The following is a 17,933-nucleotide window of genomic DNA, read 5'->3' as shown; positions in this document are numbered from 1 at the left end:
ATTTCTCATCTTACAGAGAAATTTCTATCACCCGCCCAAGCTGGTTTCCGCCCAGGAAGATCTATCTACCTGCGAACAAGCCCTGGCCCTCTCAACTTACATTGAAAATGGATTCCAGAAGAATTTAAAGACGGGTGCTGTCTTTGTTGATCTCACAGCAGCCTATGACACGGTCTGGCACCATGGTCTCCTAATCAAGATCTCAAGATGCCTGCCTCCATGGGTGGCCAACACTATATCGTTTCTTCTCCAAAACAGAAGATTCTGGGTGATAAGTCTAGCAGATGGAGACTTGTCTCAAGTGGCCTCCCCCAGGGCTCTGTTCTGGCTCCTATGCTATTTAATCTTTACATTAATGACCTCCCAGAAACTTCAAGGAAGTTCATCTATGCCGATGACATCTGCTGTGCAACTCAGGCATCAAAATTCGACATACTTGAGGAAACACTCACGAATGACATGTCTCTGATATCTGATTACTGTAAAAAATGGTGACTAATCCCTAGCACTGCAAAAACGGTATCATCTATTTTCCATCTACACCATGCCTCAGCCTCGCGTGAGCTTAATGTGCAGCTTGGTGACATGAGAATCCGGCATGAAGCCCAGCCAGTCTATCTTGGCGTTACTCTCGATCGCACTCTGTCATTTCACAAACATCTCATAAAAACTGCAGCAAAGGTGGGCGCGAGGAATAACATCATTGCAAGACTGGCCAGCTCCTCATGGGGCGCAAGCGCTTCCACACTACGATCATCATCTCTGGCATTATGCTAATTGCAGATGACATGATAGTATACATAGAAAAATCTAAGGAATCCAGCAAGAAGCTTTCGGAAATCATCAGGCAATACAGTAAGGTATCAGCCTACCAATTTAACATTCAAAAGTGAGAGGCAGTCTTCTATGCAAACACTAAGTTAGAAGAAGATGAAATCCAGAAATCAATTCCTTTTACTATAGCAACTAAAACAATAAAATATCTAGGAATAGGGGAGTTGGGCTGTAGCGCAGCGGGTTAAGCGCAGGTGGTGCAAAACACAAGGACCGGTATAAGGATCCTGGTTCGAACCCCAGCTCCCCACCTGCAGGGGAGTCGCTTCACAGGCGGTGAAGCAGGTCTGCAGGTGTCTATCTTTCTCTCCTCCTCTCTGTCTTCCCCTCCTCTCTCCATTTCTCTCTGTCCTATCCAACAACGACAACAACAATAATAACTACAACAATAAAACAACAAGGGCAACAAAAGGGAATAAATAAATAAAATAAATATTAAAAAAAAAGAATGTAAAAAAAATATCTAGGAATAAACCTAACCAAAGAAGTGAAAGACTTGTATACTGAAAATTTTGAGCCACTACTCAAGGAAATTGAAAAAGACACAAAGAAGTGGAAAGATATTCCATGTTTATGGGTTGGAAGAATTAACATCATCAAAATGAATATACTACCCAGAGCCATATACAAATTTAATGCTATCCCCATCACGATACCAACCACATTTTTTAGGAGACTAGAACAAATGCTACAAATGTTTATCTGGAACCAGAAAAGACCTAGAATTGCCAAAACAATCTTGAGAATAAAGAACAGAACCGGAGACATCACACTCCCAGATCTCAAATTGTATTATATTATATTATTGTATTATAACTGCTTGGTACTGGAACATGAATAGACACACTGACCAGTGGAATAGAACTGAGAGCCCAGAAGTAAGCCCCCACACCTATGGACATCTAATCTTTGACAAAGGGGCCCAGCCTATTCAATGGGGAAAGCAGAGTCTCTTCAACAAACGGTGTTGGAAACAATGGGTTGAAACATGCAGAAGAATGAAACTGAACCACTATATTTCACCAAATACAAAAGTAAATTCCAAGTGGATCAAGGATTTAAATATTAGACCAGAAACTATCAGATGCTTAGAGGAAAATATTGGCAGAACTCTTTTCTGCATCAATTTTAAAGACATCTTCAATGAAATGAATACAATTACAAAGAAGACTAAGGCAAGTATAAACCTATGGGACTACATCAAATTAAAAAGCTTCTTCACAGCAAAATAAACCACTACCCAAACCAAGAGACACCTCAGAGAATGAGAGAAGATCTTTACATGCCATACATCAGACAAGAGTTTAATAACCAGAATATAAAGAAGTTGCAAATCTCAACAACAAAAAAACCAAATGACCCCATTCAAAAATGGGGAAAGGACATGGACAGAATATTCACCATGGAAGAGATCCAAAAGGCCGAGAAACACATGAAAAAATGCCCCAAGTCTTTGATTGTCAGAGAAATGCAAATAAAGACAACAATTAAATAACCACTTCAGTCCTGTGAGAATGTCATATATAAGAAAAGGTAACAGCAGCAAATGCTGGAGAGGGTGTGGGGTCAAAGGAACCCTTCTGCACTGCTGGTGGGAATGTAAATTGGTCCAACTTCTGTGGAGAACAGTCTGGAGAACTCTCAGAAATCTAGAAACAGACTTACCCTATGATCTTGCAATTCCTCTCCTGGGGATATATCCTAAGGAACCCAACACACCCATCCAAAAAGATCTGTGTACACATATGTTCTTGGCAGCACAATTTGTAATAGCCAAAACCTGGAAGCAACCCAGGTGTCCAACAACAGATGAGTGGCTGAGCAAGTTGTGGTATATATATATATACACAATAGAATACTACTCAGCTATTAGAAACGGTGACTTCACCGTTTTCAGCCAATCTTGGATGGACCTTGAAAAATTCATGTTAAGTGAAATAAGTCAGAAACAGAAGGATGAATATGTGATGATCTCACTCTCAGGCAGAAGTTGAAGAACAAGATCAGAAGAGAAAACACAAGTAGAACCTGAACTGGAATTGATGTATTGCACCAAAGTAAAAGACTCTGGGTGGGGGTGCGGGGGAATACAGGTCCTTCAGAGGACCTAGTGGGTGTTGTATTGTTATATGGAAAACTGAGAAATGTTATGCATGTACAAACTATTGTATTTACTGTCGAATGTAAAACATTAACTTCCCAATAAAGAAACTTAAAAAAAAAAAAAAGAATCTTTTATAAAGAACAATTTCTATTCTCAGTGGAACATCAACATTTGTCTTTTCATCACTAGTCCTTAGCCAGTTAAATCTATGTTGGGGACAAGGAGATAGTTTACCCAGCAGAGCACGTGCCTTGTCATGCACTAGGCCCCAGGTTTAAGTCCTAGCACATGCGGGAGGTACTATAGCAACAGAAGAAGCTTCAGTGCTGTGGTGTCTGTTTCTCTGTCTCTTGTCTCTGAATGGAAAGAGTGGTCCAAAGCAGTGAAACATGAATGCATTCTACCAGAGAAAAATATAGACCTTTCATCAGTTCATCATTCATTCATTAACTCCCTGCAAGCCTGCTTCTCTTATCTTTACTGAAGATGCTTATTTGAAGGCTACTAGCATCCCCATAACCATTTAATCTATTGAAAACACCCCACCCCCAGTTTTCTTAAGTTCATTAGAGTCATGCTGGTTCCTAGTCACCTAATAATGTGGCTTTTTCTCTTTATGGCATGCAACTTTTTTTTTCTTTCTTTTTTTTTTCTTTTTACAGAGCACTGCTAAGCTCTGGCCTATGGTAGTGTGGGGGATTGAACCTGTGAGCCTAGGACTTTGGAGCCTCAGGCATGAGAGTCTCTTTGCATAATCACTATGCTGTCTCCCCCACCCAGCATACATATAGCTTTTTTTAAAAAATTTTTAAATATTTATTTATTCCCTTTTGTTGCCCTTGTTGTTTTATTGTTGTAGTTATTATTGTTGTCATTGTTGGATAGGACAAAGACAAATGGAAATGAGGGGAAGACAGAGAGAGGGGAGAGGAAGATAGACACCTGAAACCTGCTTCACTGCCTGTGAAGTGGGGAGTCCCCTGAGTCCCCTGCAAGTGGGGAGCTGGGGCCAGAACCGGGGTCCTCACGGCAATCCTTGTGCTATGCGCCACATGCACTTAACCTGCTGTGCTACCACCGGACTCCCACATATAGCTTTCTAGTTGTCTTGCTAGTTCCTTCTCTGTCGTCTATTTGCCCCACTTCTTCCTCTAATTATAGCTATTCCTCCAGGTTTTTCATTAGATTGAAAACATTAGCATTAGAATGCCTCCCAAATCCTTAACTTATAACAAAATCAAATCATTGGTGTATCCTGGAGAGTGTTGGGGAAAAATCAGAACAAGGAGAGAAAAGGGAAACTTAGGATGAACACGGACTGGGGGTGATGTATTGCAACAAAGGACTTGAGTTTGTTGGGGGAAAGATAGAGGGGGGAGAGAGAGCATTAGGGACCCAGTGCATGATGGTGAAGAGGAACTACAGTGGGTGGTGAGAGCTGTGTGCTGATATCTATCCTGGGGAGATAAGAAATTGTACCTGTCAACAACTATCCTATAAACTATGATTTGATGGGAAATGATTTGAAGGAAACGATTTGAGGGGAGAAAAGAGCACTAGGTTCAGTTCAGAGCTCAAGTCTGTCACTCATTCTTGACAATAAAGTGTGCAACAGGTGGCTTAGCCTATTTGGAGCTAAGGGATTCAGTTTCTTACTCATTTTGCCTTGTTTTTGATAGTGAGTGAGAAGGCAGAGATAGGGAGAGACAGAAACCTGCAGCACTGCTCCACCACTCCTGAAGTTCCTTCCAGACAGATGGGGGCTTGAACCTGAGTCCTGGTACGTGATACTGTGTGCACTCTACCAGCTGGGCCACTGCCCAGCAACCTGTTTCAAACTCATAAATTGGACAAAATAATCTTTATATATAATTATTATTATAATATGAATTTTAGTACACAAAATGCACATCCCAGTTCTGGGTATATAGCAGGTACTTAGAAAGGTAGCAGCAACAAATGCTGGAGAGGTTGTGGTGACAAAGGAACCTACCACTCTTGCCAGGATTCTGCTAAACTCTGGTTTCTGGTACTGCTGGGGATTGACTCTTGGGACCTCTGGCTCCTCAGTCACAAAGGCCTTTCTGCATAAGCACTATGCTCTCTCCCTAATCTCCTCAAAATATTTTCTTGCACTTTGTTTTCTTTTAATTTTTTTTGTTGGTGATTTAACAGTCTTTTACAAATTTTTAAGAATCGAGTTATATAGTTTCACACTCCAGACAAGATACAAGTGATCACACCCTCCACCAACCTTCTGCGCTCCCCTCACCCCCACCCCAACCATCACAGTTCTCAAGAAGTTCAAGACAGGTTCATTATCGTTAGTTTGGGATTATTGTGTGCTTTAGTCTATAATCTATATTCTATGTTTGAGCTAAACCATCTGGTAGTTTTCTTTCACCTGTTTATTTCATTTAGCACAATCATCTTCAGTTCCTTCCATTTTGTTTCAAATGATGCATTTTTTAATTGCAGAGTGATATATGTATCCCACAGCTTCTTTACACAGTCCTCTGTGCTCATCCTCAAAGAATTTTTACTGGTAATTCACTCTCAGAGTACTCATACTCTCTGGTTTGAGTTATTTCTGCTCATAGATTGTAACTCCCATAGAGAGAGAAAATGGGTTTTTCTTCATGCTCCTGTTTACCACTTTGCTGCTCCTGAGGTGACTGTCACTTTTTTAATATATTCAGATAGAGGGAGGGGGACACACATCACAGCTCCGTTCCACAGCCTATGGCTCTTCCCTTGGTGCCATACATGGTACTGTTACATGGCCAGGGCTCAGCCTAGATCCTCCGCATGGTAAAGCATGTGCTCTGCTTGCTGCCATCTTCCTGACCAACAGCAGCTACAGTTGTGGCTATTATTACTATTATTTAAAAAACACCATTGAGCTTTTCCTCAAGGAATGAACTCTACCTCCTCAACATTCTTTGAAGAGGTGCGGAGAGAATGAGAAGGAAAGAACGCAGAAAGGGAACTGGTAAGAGTTACCGGTCAGTGTATTCCCACTTGGCATTCTCCCAGCAGCAAAACGGCAGGGTTGAGATAGTCATACTAGAAATTGACCAGGTAAGATTCTAAGATCTATTGATCAATTGCAATCAACCTCTTGGGAAACCCTTTACCAATCTGCTAAGCTTGTCCATATTTCTTTTCTTCCCTAGAGCTATATTCCTAACCTCCCAGTCTCCTCCAAACCAAAGAGCAAACAAAAGATTTTGTTTTAAGCTCACAGAGGAACATATGGGAATACACTCATATATTTAATGTTTTCTTAAGTACAAGTTCATATTTGAGAATCTTCTTTCTTTAAAATGAAATTGTTGGGGTCTGTACGGTAGTGCATTGGGCTGAGCGCACACACAATACCAAGTGTAAGGACCCAGATTCAAGCCCCAGCTCCCCACCTGCAGTGGAGAAGTTTCACAAGTGGTGAAACAGGTCTACAGGTGTCTCTCTCTCCCTCTCTCTCTCTCTCTCTCTCTCAGTGTCTCCCCCTCTCCTCTCAATTTTTCTGTCCTATCAAATAAAACGGGGGGGGGGGGAGAGGAAAAAAATGACCATTAGGAGCAGTGGATTTGTAGTGCTGCCACAAAGCCCCAGAGATAACCCAGGTGGCAATTAAAATATATAAATATATATATATATATACAATGAAAATGTTATTCTGGGGAGACAGTATTATGATTTTGCAAAAAACTTTCATGCCTGAGGCTCTAAGATCCCAGGTTCAATCCCCAGCACCACCATCAGCCAGAGCTGAGCAACGCTCTTGCTCCTGTGCTTTCTCTCTCCCTCTGTATCTCTCTTATTAAAATAAAATTTATAAAAGTAAAATAAAGTGAAATTGCTTTCAACCAAAATCTAAGACTAAAATTGTATAGATACAATTTTCAGGTAGCACTTCATATAGTCCTTTGGATATAGTACAAATTCATTATGCAGTGGCTGAAAGAACGAACTTATAGGGCACAACTGAAGACACTTGACACTAACTGCAGTGGAAAAAAAGAGAAAAGGTACAGTGAAAGGGAATGTGACACTTGGCGGCTCAGTTCCTCACCAACACTAGATAAAACCTTAGCTGCTCAGTGGTACACAGGATTTCAAATCCCACAGCTAAGTTCTTGTTATTACTTGGTATTGTGCTAAGCCTGAAGATAACTCTCTCAAATTCAAGAGTATCCGAGAATCATATATATTGGGAGGACAGGTTACCATGCACAAGGACTTGAGCTAAACCTCCTCCTCTCACAGGAGGATGGTGAAGCATAGTAGCACTTCTGCTATGTCTGTCTGTCTGTCTTGTCTGTCTGTATGAGAAGGCTGCCAAGAGCAGTGAAATGATGCTTTAAGAGAGGCCTGACTAGGCAAAAAATAAATCAACAGAAAGCTTTTAAAAAATGCAAAAAAACTATTAAAGATACTTTCCAGTCAGAGGTACATGCATATCTGTAGCTAGAAGACTGGTTTTATTCGGCCCACGTTGTTTCTGAACACAAGTAAAAGCGGGACTGCTGGAGACTGAAGGATGTATATAGACGATTCCTGTGGCACAGCTCCTGGTTCGAGAATTCAACCACAAAGTTTACTGTCCTAGAAAGAGTGCATGGGGGTGAAGGGTGGGGCTGCACCTGGCCGAGTGCACATATAACAACGTGCCAAGACCCAGGTTCAAGTCCCCAGGCCCCACCTGCAGGGAAAAAGCTTCACAAATGGTGAAGCAGGGCTGCAGGGGTCTCTTTCCTCCTCTTAGTCTTCTTCTTTTCCCTCTTGCTTCTCTCTCTCTCTAGCCAGTAAGGAAAAAAACTGCACACAGGTCACTGCAGCAGACACACTGATCTGGGATCAAATGCTGACTTTACCACTTATGAAGCGTTCCCGGCCAGGCCATTTCTCTGAGATCATTCAGGTTTGCTGTGAGCATTTGGGAGGAACGAACCTCATCCGGCACTCAGTCCAAGATAGAGAACTATGAGTGATGCAGCCGAGAGGGAGGTCCTGGGTGGGGGTACAGTCCCAGCTCCCGGGGAGCCCCAGATCCCCAAGCTCTGCCCGCCCCGAGGCCCGGGCTCTTCCTTCCTCTCCGCGGACCCAGAGGAGACCGAGCTCGTCTCCACAAACTCCTCTGCTAGTCTGGTCCACAACGGACTGAACTTCCCAACTGCCCAATTTTTCCCTCTCCGGGATTTCAGAACACACCGCAGCCCATCAGCCCCAACAGCCACAGTCCCGCCCAGCCCAGCCCAGCCCTCCGCAGCCTAGCCAAGTGAGCCCAGGGAAGGCCGCGTTGCCTAGGAGACAGGAGGCGGAGCTTAGCATACGTCACACCTGCGCCGGCTTTTCGGGACCACGCCAGCGCTCGGGACCCATGGTTCAGCTATCGCGAGAATCACCTCCCGGAAGTTCCACGTCAGTCAGTCGGCGGGTCAGTGGGTACAGGGGCTACGTTACCCGGAGAGTGAGGGCGCTGGCACCCGGACCAACGGAACCATGGTAGGTCTGGACGCTGCAGGAGAGAGCTGACGCCCTCCTACTGGGGCCAGATCCTAGTGTTCCGGGCCGGGGGGAGGGTAGTGGGAGGCTGCAACCCGGGCTCCGCCGCAGCCGCCGCCTCTGGCCTGCGGGGTACGGGTCCGGTCCGGGTCCAGTTCTGAGCGCGGAGACCCGAGCTCGGGCGTGGCGGCGGGGCGCAGCCTGGACCGGAGGCGTCTCTGATCCGGGTGGCGCCTGGGCCGCTGCAAGGTTCCTGCGTCCTGTAGTAGGCTGCTCGAGGGGACCCTGCTACTAACCAGGTGAACATTGGGGGAGGGGGGTCTGTGGACGCCCCGCCCGGCTCTGCCCTTTGGCCGGGGGCGGCATCTGCTGGCCCCCGGGTGCGCCGACCACCGGCCCCAGGGGCGGCTGCATCTGTGCTGAACGGTGGGGTTTCAGGTGGTCCCCCATCGCTTCGGTTTTGAGGGGGGAGAGGAGAGTTGGGGACCAGCTGGCAAAGCAGATGGATGTGCTCTTAAGGCTTTGACCAGCATCACGGCTGGTATGAATGGCAGCCACTGGCAGCACTTTTAAAATAACCATCCCCCACCGCGAAAGTGTCCTTAAACACACACACACACACACACACACACACACACACCTTTTGCACACCAGTGTTAGGATTATAAGCAAAAAAGACAGTCGTCTGAGAAGATTGTGTGTGTGTATGTAGAAAACCTGCGCAAAAATCAGTTATACTTGCATACTTCCCTGTCTTGGCTTTTGTGGTGGTTGCTGTTGCGGCTGCTGTTAGGAAGCATAAGTTTGAAGTTTAATATATCTCTGAATGAATAAATCCGGTCCCTCATCTTGTAATAAAATAAATAAATAAATAAATAAATAAATAAATGCCTTAACGTTTTCAGAAAGCCGATTGCAGCAGAGTTGGAACTGCAATAGAGCTGGATTCCCCGGGTAACTGGTGGTCAGTATGAATACCCACCCTCACCCCCACCAGATGCATAGAGAAAACATACTGTGTGTGGAATTTTGGTAGGTTCCCCCAGGATCTCAGCTTCATCCGGGACCTTTGTCAGACCTCTTGGTTGAGAGCCCCCAAACAAGGCTGCAAGTGTCCTGGTTATGTCACCTCCTGTTACCCACAGCCTGCTCTGTTTGAGGTTTGCTGTACTTCAGTAATGACATTTTTGAAAGAAGATTTGAGTAGGGAAGTTTTTTTTCCCCCAGTTTTTACATTTAAGAGTATTTTCACAATGATTTTTCCCTGTGCTTTAAAATATTTAAGAGCTTTTTATTTCGATATATATATATATATATATATATGTGTGTGTGTGTATATATATATTGGCTAGAGACAAGAAAATTGCGATGGAAGGGAGAGCTGTAGAGGGTGAGAAAAGAGAGACACCCCCCACCTTGCTTAACCACATGAACTCGGGCCTTTACATGTACAAAGTATGCACTCAACTGAATGTGCCACCACCTGGCCCCACATTTAAGATCTTTTGTAGACAGTACAGAACGAACATTGTAGTCATTCATTCACTTTCAGTAGTGCCTATCTGTGCCCTGCATGTAGCTAACCATTTGCCTCCTAATCTGGAAGCAGCTGGCAGAGAGAAAGTTGAAAATAATGTTTATGGAGTGGCTATTGTGGGCCAAGTACTATTCAGTTGTAACTGTTTAACATGATCTTAACTCTAATAATACTCCAGAGATGGGAAATAGTGTTGTCATTCTTTTGCAAGTAAACCTGCTCCCTGTTGCAGTTTGAAGTGAGTGGTAGAACTGAAATTTGAATCCTACATTGTTATTTGTTATCTATTCTGTCTTTCCCTACACTCTATCCCAAATATCTAAGGTTCTGTGGAAACAGACATAAACAGTCTCTGTTCTAGAAAATGGCAAGACATAGACATGTAGGTACCATGAATGGTTAAATCCAAAGCCTGGAGAATCCCCCTAGGAAAGGATTGTCTCTAACTTGGGTCCTCAGAAAGATCCTTTGGTGACAGTAGCATTTAAGCTGGGTCCTAAATGTATCTAGCTTTTATAAGATGGAGACATTGAGAGTTAAGGGTTAGTGTGACCATTTTACTTGTCTTTATATAGCAGGGCACCTAGTGTAGGGGCTCATTCAAACTAGCTACCTAGCTTTTGGGAGAAATATAAAAGCGCTCTTGCCTTTACTTTTTGGATTTATTGTTATTATTATTATTTGTGAGCTAGAAAAAGTACAGACCGGAGCAAAATTCCTTCATAGGTAATGCCCAGGGATCCAACTGAGGTCTCACTCATGCAAGGAATGTGCTCTGTGTGATGAACTATGTCCGTAACTGCACTACACACACATACACACACACACACACACACACACGATTGATGTTTTATGAGACATTTTTATTACATATAGTTTATTATTATTGTTATTATTATTGTAACCAAGGCTTCAACACTTGGGTCTGACTTCTTTCAGATAGTGAGGGGAAGATCCTACAGCACCAAAACTTCCACTAGTGCTCACACTGGGAACTCGAAGATGGGTCACATGCAAAGCAAAGTAGGCGCCTTTTGAAGTGAGCTGTCTTGCTGGCCTCGCCTTTACTTATTAACAAACTAAGATTCATGTATTTGAAATTTGTAAAGGTGATCTGGGGTTGTTGATTTCTTTGGTCTGTCTTTCTAAATCATCAGTTTTATTCAGTAAAAAATAATTGAAAATGGGTAGGAGGATAACTGTTGTTCTGTTTTCACTTTGTGGACCTGCTCCTTGTGTAATTTCATGGCTTCAGGCCACTTTCTCATTCACACTGTCAGAGACAGAGAGGAGAGGCATTGCTAGAGCTTCTTCCAGTGCCCAAGCATCTTTTGTGTGGTGCCAGGGCTCAAACCTGGGTTATGCATATGCCACGGCTTATGCCTAACTTGGTGGGCTGTCTTTCTGTTCTCTATAGGTGTGTGTGTGTGTGTTTTCGCCATTCTGCTGTGGACTTTTTCAGATAGTGGCCGAAATGGTGTGGGGGTGAGGATGAAGGGGCTCAGAACAAAGCTTCCTTCAGTGAGGTGAGATGGGTTCAGATCTGGCTTGCATACATGGTAAAGCAGGGGCACTATCCAGGTGAGCTATTTTTTCGAGCTTCCCTGATAGACATTTAATACTTGAAAACTTAATCGTTGCTACAGGTGGTTATGTTAGTGTATATGATTTCAGAGTCCAGTGTAATGGAATGTGTCAACATTTGGAAAGCACACATACCTCAGTGAAACCAACATTTTCCAAATGACCAGTATATCATGTTACAAGTGACTCGAAAGATCATTCAAAATACAAAATAGATCAGTGAGTTCTAATGGAACAAAGATTAAATGTTTATTTTTATGGGTTCAAAGTTCACATTGTAACCTTGAAGAAACTGTGCTACTTGTCAAGGTTTGGTTGGTATCAAAGTAGTGTATCAATAATTATTTGAAAAAATATTTAAAATATTCCTCCTTCCAACTACATAGCTCTGTGAGTCTAGGTTTTTTATGCATCAAAGAAAACAGAATTATTGTATGTTGCAGTCAGAGCAGAAACCAGCCATCTTGTACTGCTTTAAAGAGTTTTGCAAAAGATAGAGAATACTATCACTAGTCTTACTAAATTACCTTTAGAAATAGTTGTTTTTCATAAGTGTAATTTAAGTCACTATGCAATAGATTTATTTTTATTTGAAAATAAATTAGTATGTAATTTTAAATAGTCTTTTTAATGTAGTGTGGATGTCAGTACTATAGCTTCAGGACCCTAAAACCCTCTAGATTCCCCAGGATATTTTCAAGATTATAATGGGATGGTGAAAGAAGAGAAAATACAAACAACAACAACAAAAAAAAAACTGTTGGCTGTAGATTTCAATGTTTTAAATGCTCACATACTCCATATATAGATCAAGTAAGAATTAAGTGCTTGAAACTACTTTTGTTCAGCAAATTAAAGCTTGAATTGTTTTATAGGCTTGTAAATACTATTTACAGTGAAGATTTTAAAGATACTTTATTTAGCATAGCAATCATATGTTCTTTTCTTTTTTAATATTTTCCTCTAGCCTCTGCGACTTGATATCAAGAGAAAGCTAACTGCTCGATCTGATCGAGTTAAAAGTGTAGATTTGCATCCTACAGAGCCATGGATGTTGGCAAGTCTTTACAATGGCAGTGTATGCGTTTGGAATCATGAAACACAGGTAGGAACTTTGAAGAACTTTATCAGAAGTGCTCCTTGTTATATCTGTGCTTGTGCTGAAAGAGAACTAGTTGTGCCCAGTAGTGCTGTGCAGTTTTTTTAATTTTTGTTTTTTAATTGCTACTAGGATTATTGCTGGGGCTCAGCGCCGGCACTGTGAATCCACCTCTCCTAGCAGCCATTTTTTTCCCTTAATTTTTATTAGAGAGGAGGGGGAGGTAGAACAAGGGAGAAAGAGAGGTAAGACACCTGCAGGCCTGCTTTGCCGCTCATGAAGCAGACGCCCTACAAGTGGGGAGCAGGGTCTTGAACCCGGGTCCTTGCATTTGGTAGTATGTGTGCTTAATTGAGTGCATCACCACCTGGTGCCCCAGACAGTTTTTTTGGATATGGTGGTGCAGTGTTTTCGGTGAAGAGGAACAAATATTTCTGAGGATACAATTTGGGGGAGAAACTTCTGGGTTTATTATGTATATGCAGTATTTAAATGTTTGATTTTGATGTAGGTAGAAGTCTTTGAAATCAAGGGAACTGTCACCAATATCAGATAACTTGCTATAAAATATTGGATAGTAATTAATTTTCAGTTAAGTTACTATTCTAACCATTTAAACAATGGGAATTTTTATATATTTTTTTTAAATCATCTTATTGGGAGGTTAATGGTTTACAGTACAGTTATTGACACACACGGGTGTTATTTCTCATCTCCCCGTGATGGGTGTCTGCAAAACACTCTCACCCCACCGTAGGTCCTTTTCTATCACCGTGCACCATGACCTCGAACACCCTCTCTGCCTTTTCTCATCCCTTCCTTCCTGAGAGTCCTCTACTTATTTATGTTTTTCTTATGTGCTCAGTATTATTATATACACATGACTCTCAGCTTATCTCTGAGAAACATTTGTAGTCAGCTTTTATTATACATGTAGAATATATATTTCCCTGATTATCTGCCTAAAGTGCTTGTCTGTTCCTCTTTCATCTGAGTAAATACTTCATCCTTTCCAGTCTTTCTCAACCATGCTTAAATTTTTTTCTTTTAAAATACAGGCCACATAGTCAGCACTATATCATATAGTTATGTATTTACTTATTTATGCAATATTTATCAGTGTTCAGGATTAATTAATGAATCTATTTGTTTTTGCTACTAGGGTTATTTCTGGGGCTTAGTGCTGGCACTACGAATGCACCAATCTCGGCAGCCATCTTTTCCCTTTTTTCCTGTTTCTATTATATTTGATAGGATAGAGAGAAATTGAAAGACAAGAGGGAGATAGCCAGAAATTCTGAAACAGTGATTGAGTGATAAGCAGAATGCTGACTGCTCACTCGTTCAATAAATAACCACTGAGCATTTACTATGTGTGTCAGGAGATGCAGTAGACACAGGGATGTGGCAGAAAACAAAGCATTAATATGCATGGAACGTGGTTTTAAGGTTATTCTCAACTTTCCTCCCTAACCCTGTTTTTGCCATCTGAAATTCCACAAATCAAAGTGTATTTGGTTTTAGAAACTTAATCTTGGGGGAGGGGGGTTCTGGGCAGTGGCATACAATATTAACATGTACAGGGACCTGGGTTTGAGCCCTCGTTCCCCAACTGCAGTGGGGACGCTTCAGTGAAACAGGTCAACAGTTGTCTCTCTTTCGTTCTCCCTTAGATTCAAATGCTTCTTTAGATTTTATGTTGACATAACTACTACTTTTTGTGGGTCACCCACTCACCTGTCTTTCTTTTTTTTTTTTTAAATATTTATTTAATTTATTTATTCCCTTTTGTTGCCCTTGTTGTTTTATTGTTGTAGTTATTGTTGTCGTTGTTGGATAGGACAGAGAGAAATGGAGAGAGGAGGGGAAGACAGAGAGGAGGAGAGAAAGATAGACATCTGCAGACCTGCTTCACCGCCTGTGAAGCGACTCCCCTGCAGGTGGGGAGCCGGGGTTCGAACCGGGATCCTTATGCCGGTCCTTGTGCTTTGTGCCACCTGCGCTTAACCCACTGCGCTACAGCCCCACTCCCTCACCTGTCTTTCTGTGACCCCACCTCCATGTGCTGCTTGCTTCCCCTTTTATACTTATCTCCTTCCTTCCTTCTTTCTTTCTTTTCTTTCTCCTTTTTTCTTTTTTTATTGGGAGGTTAATGCTTTAAAGTAAAGTTGCTAGCACATTGGAACAATTTCTCATCTCACCAAGATAGGTGTCTACAAAATAACTATCACCCCTGAATTAGGTCTCTCATCATGTACTAGGACCTGAAAGTCCCCTCCCTCCTTCTTCCCTTCTTCAGAATACTTTGCTTTGGTGCAGTACAGCAAACCAATCCAAATTTTACTTTGTGTTCTTCCTTTCTGTTCTTGTTTTCTTAAGCTCTGCCCATGAGTGAGATCATCCAATATTCATCCTTCTCTTTCTGGCTTATCTCACTTAACATGATTCCTTTAAGCTCCATCCAAGATAAGGTGAAGAAAGTAACTTCATCATTCTTAATAGTTGAATAGTATTCCATTGTATATTTGTACCGCAGCTTTCTAGGTAATTTCTTGTTAATTTCATTCAAGAGTAGAGGTGCTGTAAGGACAGAGATTATCCTAGTCTTACATTCTGTTTTTCTGAGTATGTGCCTAGCAGTCAGGCTTACTATAGACGTCAAATGTTTGATCTGTATCAGTTCCCTTTTTGTCTTCTATTACCAGCAGGATTCACTTGCCACTCATGTATATTGAGAATAAAGTTCTGAAATGAGCTAGAGGTTTATGGAAGTAAGTTTTGAATTTGAAATGAGGAGTTTCATATATTCTCTTCAAAGTTGTAGGTACAAAGGTAGAGAAAAAAAATCAGATGTTAAAATTTGAAACCATCATGTTAATTGTATGATGTTTGCAGGCTTTTTAGCCATATTGTTTACTTATCCAAGATGAAGATGATATTATTGCCTCTTCCTCCTAGCCCCCAGTCACAGGATTCTTAAAGAGATACAATTAGATTGGACAGGATTGGGTATGAAACCTATAAGCCAGCATGCAAGTTGTTATTTTTCCTGCTCTATGGATTGTTCAGCTTCTAGAGTTTGGAGACCATTTGTTACATCATTTGTATTGGTCATGGCACATAGCATGACCCTGAACTGTGTTCCACTTTGGCTTTATTTTGAGGGCTCAGCACATGTCTAGATTTGTTGACTTTGCTTTCCTTAGAGGTTGTATGTCTTTATTACTTTATTTTTTGCTACTAGGGTTATCACTGTGGCTTCATACCTGCATGAATCTACTATTCTCAGTGACCTTTTTTTTTTTAATTTGATAGGACAGAGAGAAATTGAGAGGGGAAGGAGAGATTGCGAGAGAGACAGAGAGGTAACTGCAGCACTTGCTTCACAGCTTCCCTGCTTCAGGTGGGAGCATCTCTGTGCATTAAGCAGGTGCACCACCACCTGGCCCTGAGGTTTTTATGTCTTGCTTCTCTCAGTGTCTGTATGATGATCAAGTGAGAACAGTTGTGTGAGTTGGGCCATTTGTTCAATCTTTGAAGAATTGATCTTTGGTCTTGCTTGGAAAGTCAAAGTAGGCTTAGTCATCTTGTCTCTTCTCATTTTATTTTCTCCCCTTTCCTCCCCCTTTTCCCTTTCTCCCTTTCTGCACATGTATGATTTTACCCCCTCAGCCTGATTTTTTAATTTAATTTTATTTATTTTCCCTTTTGTTGCCCTTGTTTATTATTGTTGTTGTTGATGATGATGTCATTGTTGGATAGGACAGAGAAATGGAAAGAGGAGGGGAAGACAAGATGAAGAGGGGGAGAGAAAGATAGATACCCACAGACCTGTTTCACCGCCTGTGAAGCAACTCCCCTGCAGGTGGGGAGCCGGGGGCTCGAACCAAGACCCTTATGCCAGCAGTCCTTGTGCTTTGCGCCACATGCACTTAACCCGCTGTGCTACCACCTGACTCCCAAAGTCTGACTTTTTAAGGAGAGATAGCACAGCCTTATGGTAGTGGAGTGGCCCTCCCATGTGGTTCCAGAGCATACAGAATTGGACTTTCATCTTGTACCCATTATCCTTGTTTTCTTTTGAATCAGTTAAGGAAAAATAATGTTTTTCTTTTATTTGATTGATAAGCTTTCATATTTTTGCCTGAGAATGTTCCCAAGCTAGAAGTGATCTAAATAATTGGATGTCGTGTGTGTGTGTGTGTGTGTGTGTGTGTGTGTGTGTGTGTGTATGACAGAATAGGTTCTTTAGTTACTTTTTCATAACTCAGTGTATATTCTTGTTAAATTTTAGACACTGGTGAAAACATTTGAAGTATGTGATCTTCCTGTTCGTGCTGCAAAGTTTGTTGCTAGGAAGAACTGGGTTGTGACTGGAGCAGTAAGTAACTGAATTTCTCGTTTCTGGTCAGTAAATTATGCAAAGGAATAGCAAGATTTTGACTCTTGATTTATCCTATTAGTGCAGTGTTGGGTTTTCTACCTGGAGCCTGTAACATAGTTTGATAAGCAATTTACAGTAATGATGGTTTTTGAATCTCTGTTTCTAGGATGACATGCAGATTCGAGTGTTCAATTACAACACATTGGAAAGAGTTCACATGTTTGAAGCACACTCTGACTACATTCGCTGTATTGCTGTTCATCCGACCCAGCCTTTCATTCTAACCAGTAGTGGTAAGAGATGGCTCCTTCTGGTCACGTGCGTCTGAGTGATTCAGTGAGACAGGCAATTCTTCCACTGCTGCTCACGTACAGCTCCAATTCCACGCATCCTTTCAACTATTTGAATCCAGTAATGGGCTACTGATACCACTTGCTTTTGTATTTTAATGAAATATCAACTCCACTTAGGGTTGATACATCAATTGCTTTGATTCTTGTCGAGCAAGAACTGAAGATGGAGATACTTTAGCCTCTGCTGAGCAGAATGTTCATTTTCATGCTGATGAGTGAGATGTTTTGGCAGATCGCCATCCACTTTAGTAAGATCATTATACCCAGACCAGGTTGCTCCCTGGTGTTATGTATACTGAATTAGTAATAGCTCCATGAAACATTTTAAATTAAAAATGAGAAGTAATTCAAAACTTTTTATAACCAGTCCTGTGTTATGAGAGAAAATCCCCTAAATAGTCATTGCCGATACTATTCAGTCATGGGCTCTAATCAAACTTGTGTTACTCGTTTGCCATTCTGTAAAGTCTACTAAATCTTATTTCCCCCCCCAGACATTTATATTTGTATTAATTAGTTCTCTTTTATTT

At 41.8% G+C, this 17,933-nt stretch overlaps 1 protein-coding gene and 1 long non-coding RNA gene across 2 annotated transcripts in view; one reads left to right on the top strand and one right to left on the bottom strand.

Annotated features, from left to right (window-relative positions):
* Positions 1 to 7,391: 7,391 nt before the first annotated feature.
* On the bottom strand, positions 7,392 to 8,222 carry LOC132542020 (uncharacterized). The gene is made up of 2 exons (XR_009553151.1): positions 7,819 to 8,222; positions 7,392 to 7,733 (listed from the first exon to the last, which is right to left on the bottom strand). It is a non-coding gene; the product is annotated as an uncharacterized LOC132542020 (long non-coding RNA).
* A 79-nt stretch (positions 8,223 to 8,301) lies between these two features.
* The window catches only part of COPB2 (COPI coat complex subunit beta 2), a 29,905-nt gene continuing 20,273 nt past the window's right edge, over positions 8,302 to 17,933 (top strand). Inside the window, exons 1-4 of the mRNA XM_016186310.2 lie at positions 8,302 to 8,446; positions 12,535 to 12,672; positions 16,961 to 17,047; positions 17,217 to 17,343. Of these exons, the coding sequence (XP_016041796.1) occupies positions 8,444 to 8,446; positions 12,535 to 12,672; positions 16,961 to 17,047; positions 17,217 to 17,343 (355 nt within the window). The 5' untranslated portion in view covers positions 8,302 to 8,443. The remainder of the gene's footprint in view (positions 8,447 to 12,534; positions 12,673 to 16,960; positions 17,048 to 17,216; positions 17,344 to 17,933) is intronic.

The sequence above is a fragment of the Erinaceus europaeus genome, chromosome 1, assembly GCF_950295315.1.
Source record: "Erinaceus europaeus chromosome 1, mEriEur2.1, whole genome shotgun sequence".
Taxonomy (NCBI): Eukaryota; Metazoa; Chordata; class Mammalia; order Eulipotyphla; family Erinaceidae; genus Erinaceus; species Erinaceus europaeus.
This window is presented reverse-complemented; position numbering and strand designations above follow the sequence as displayed.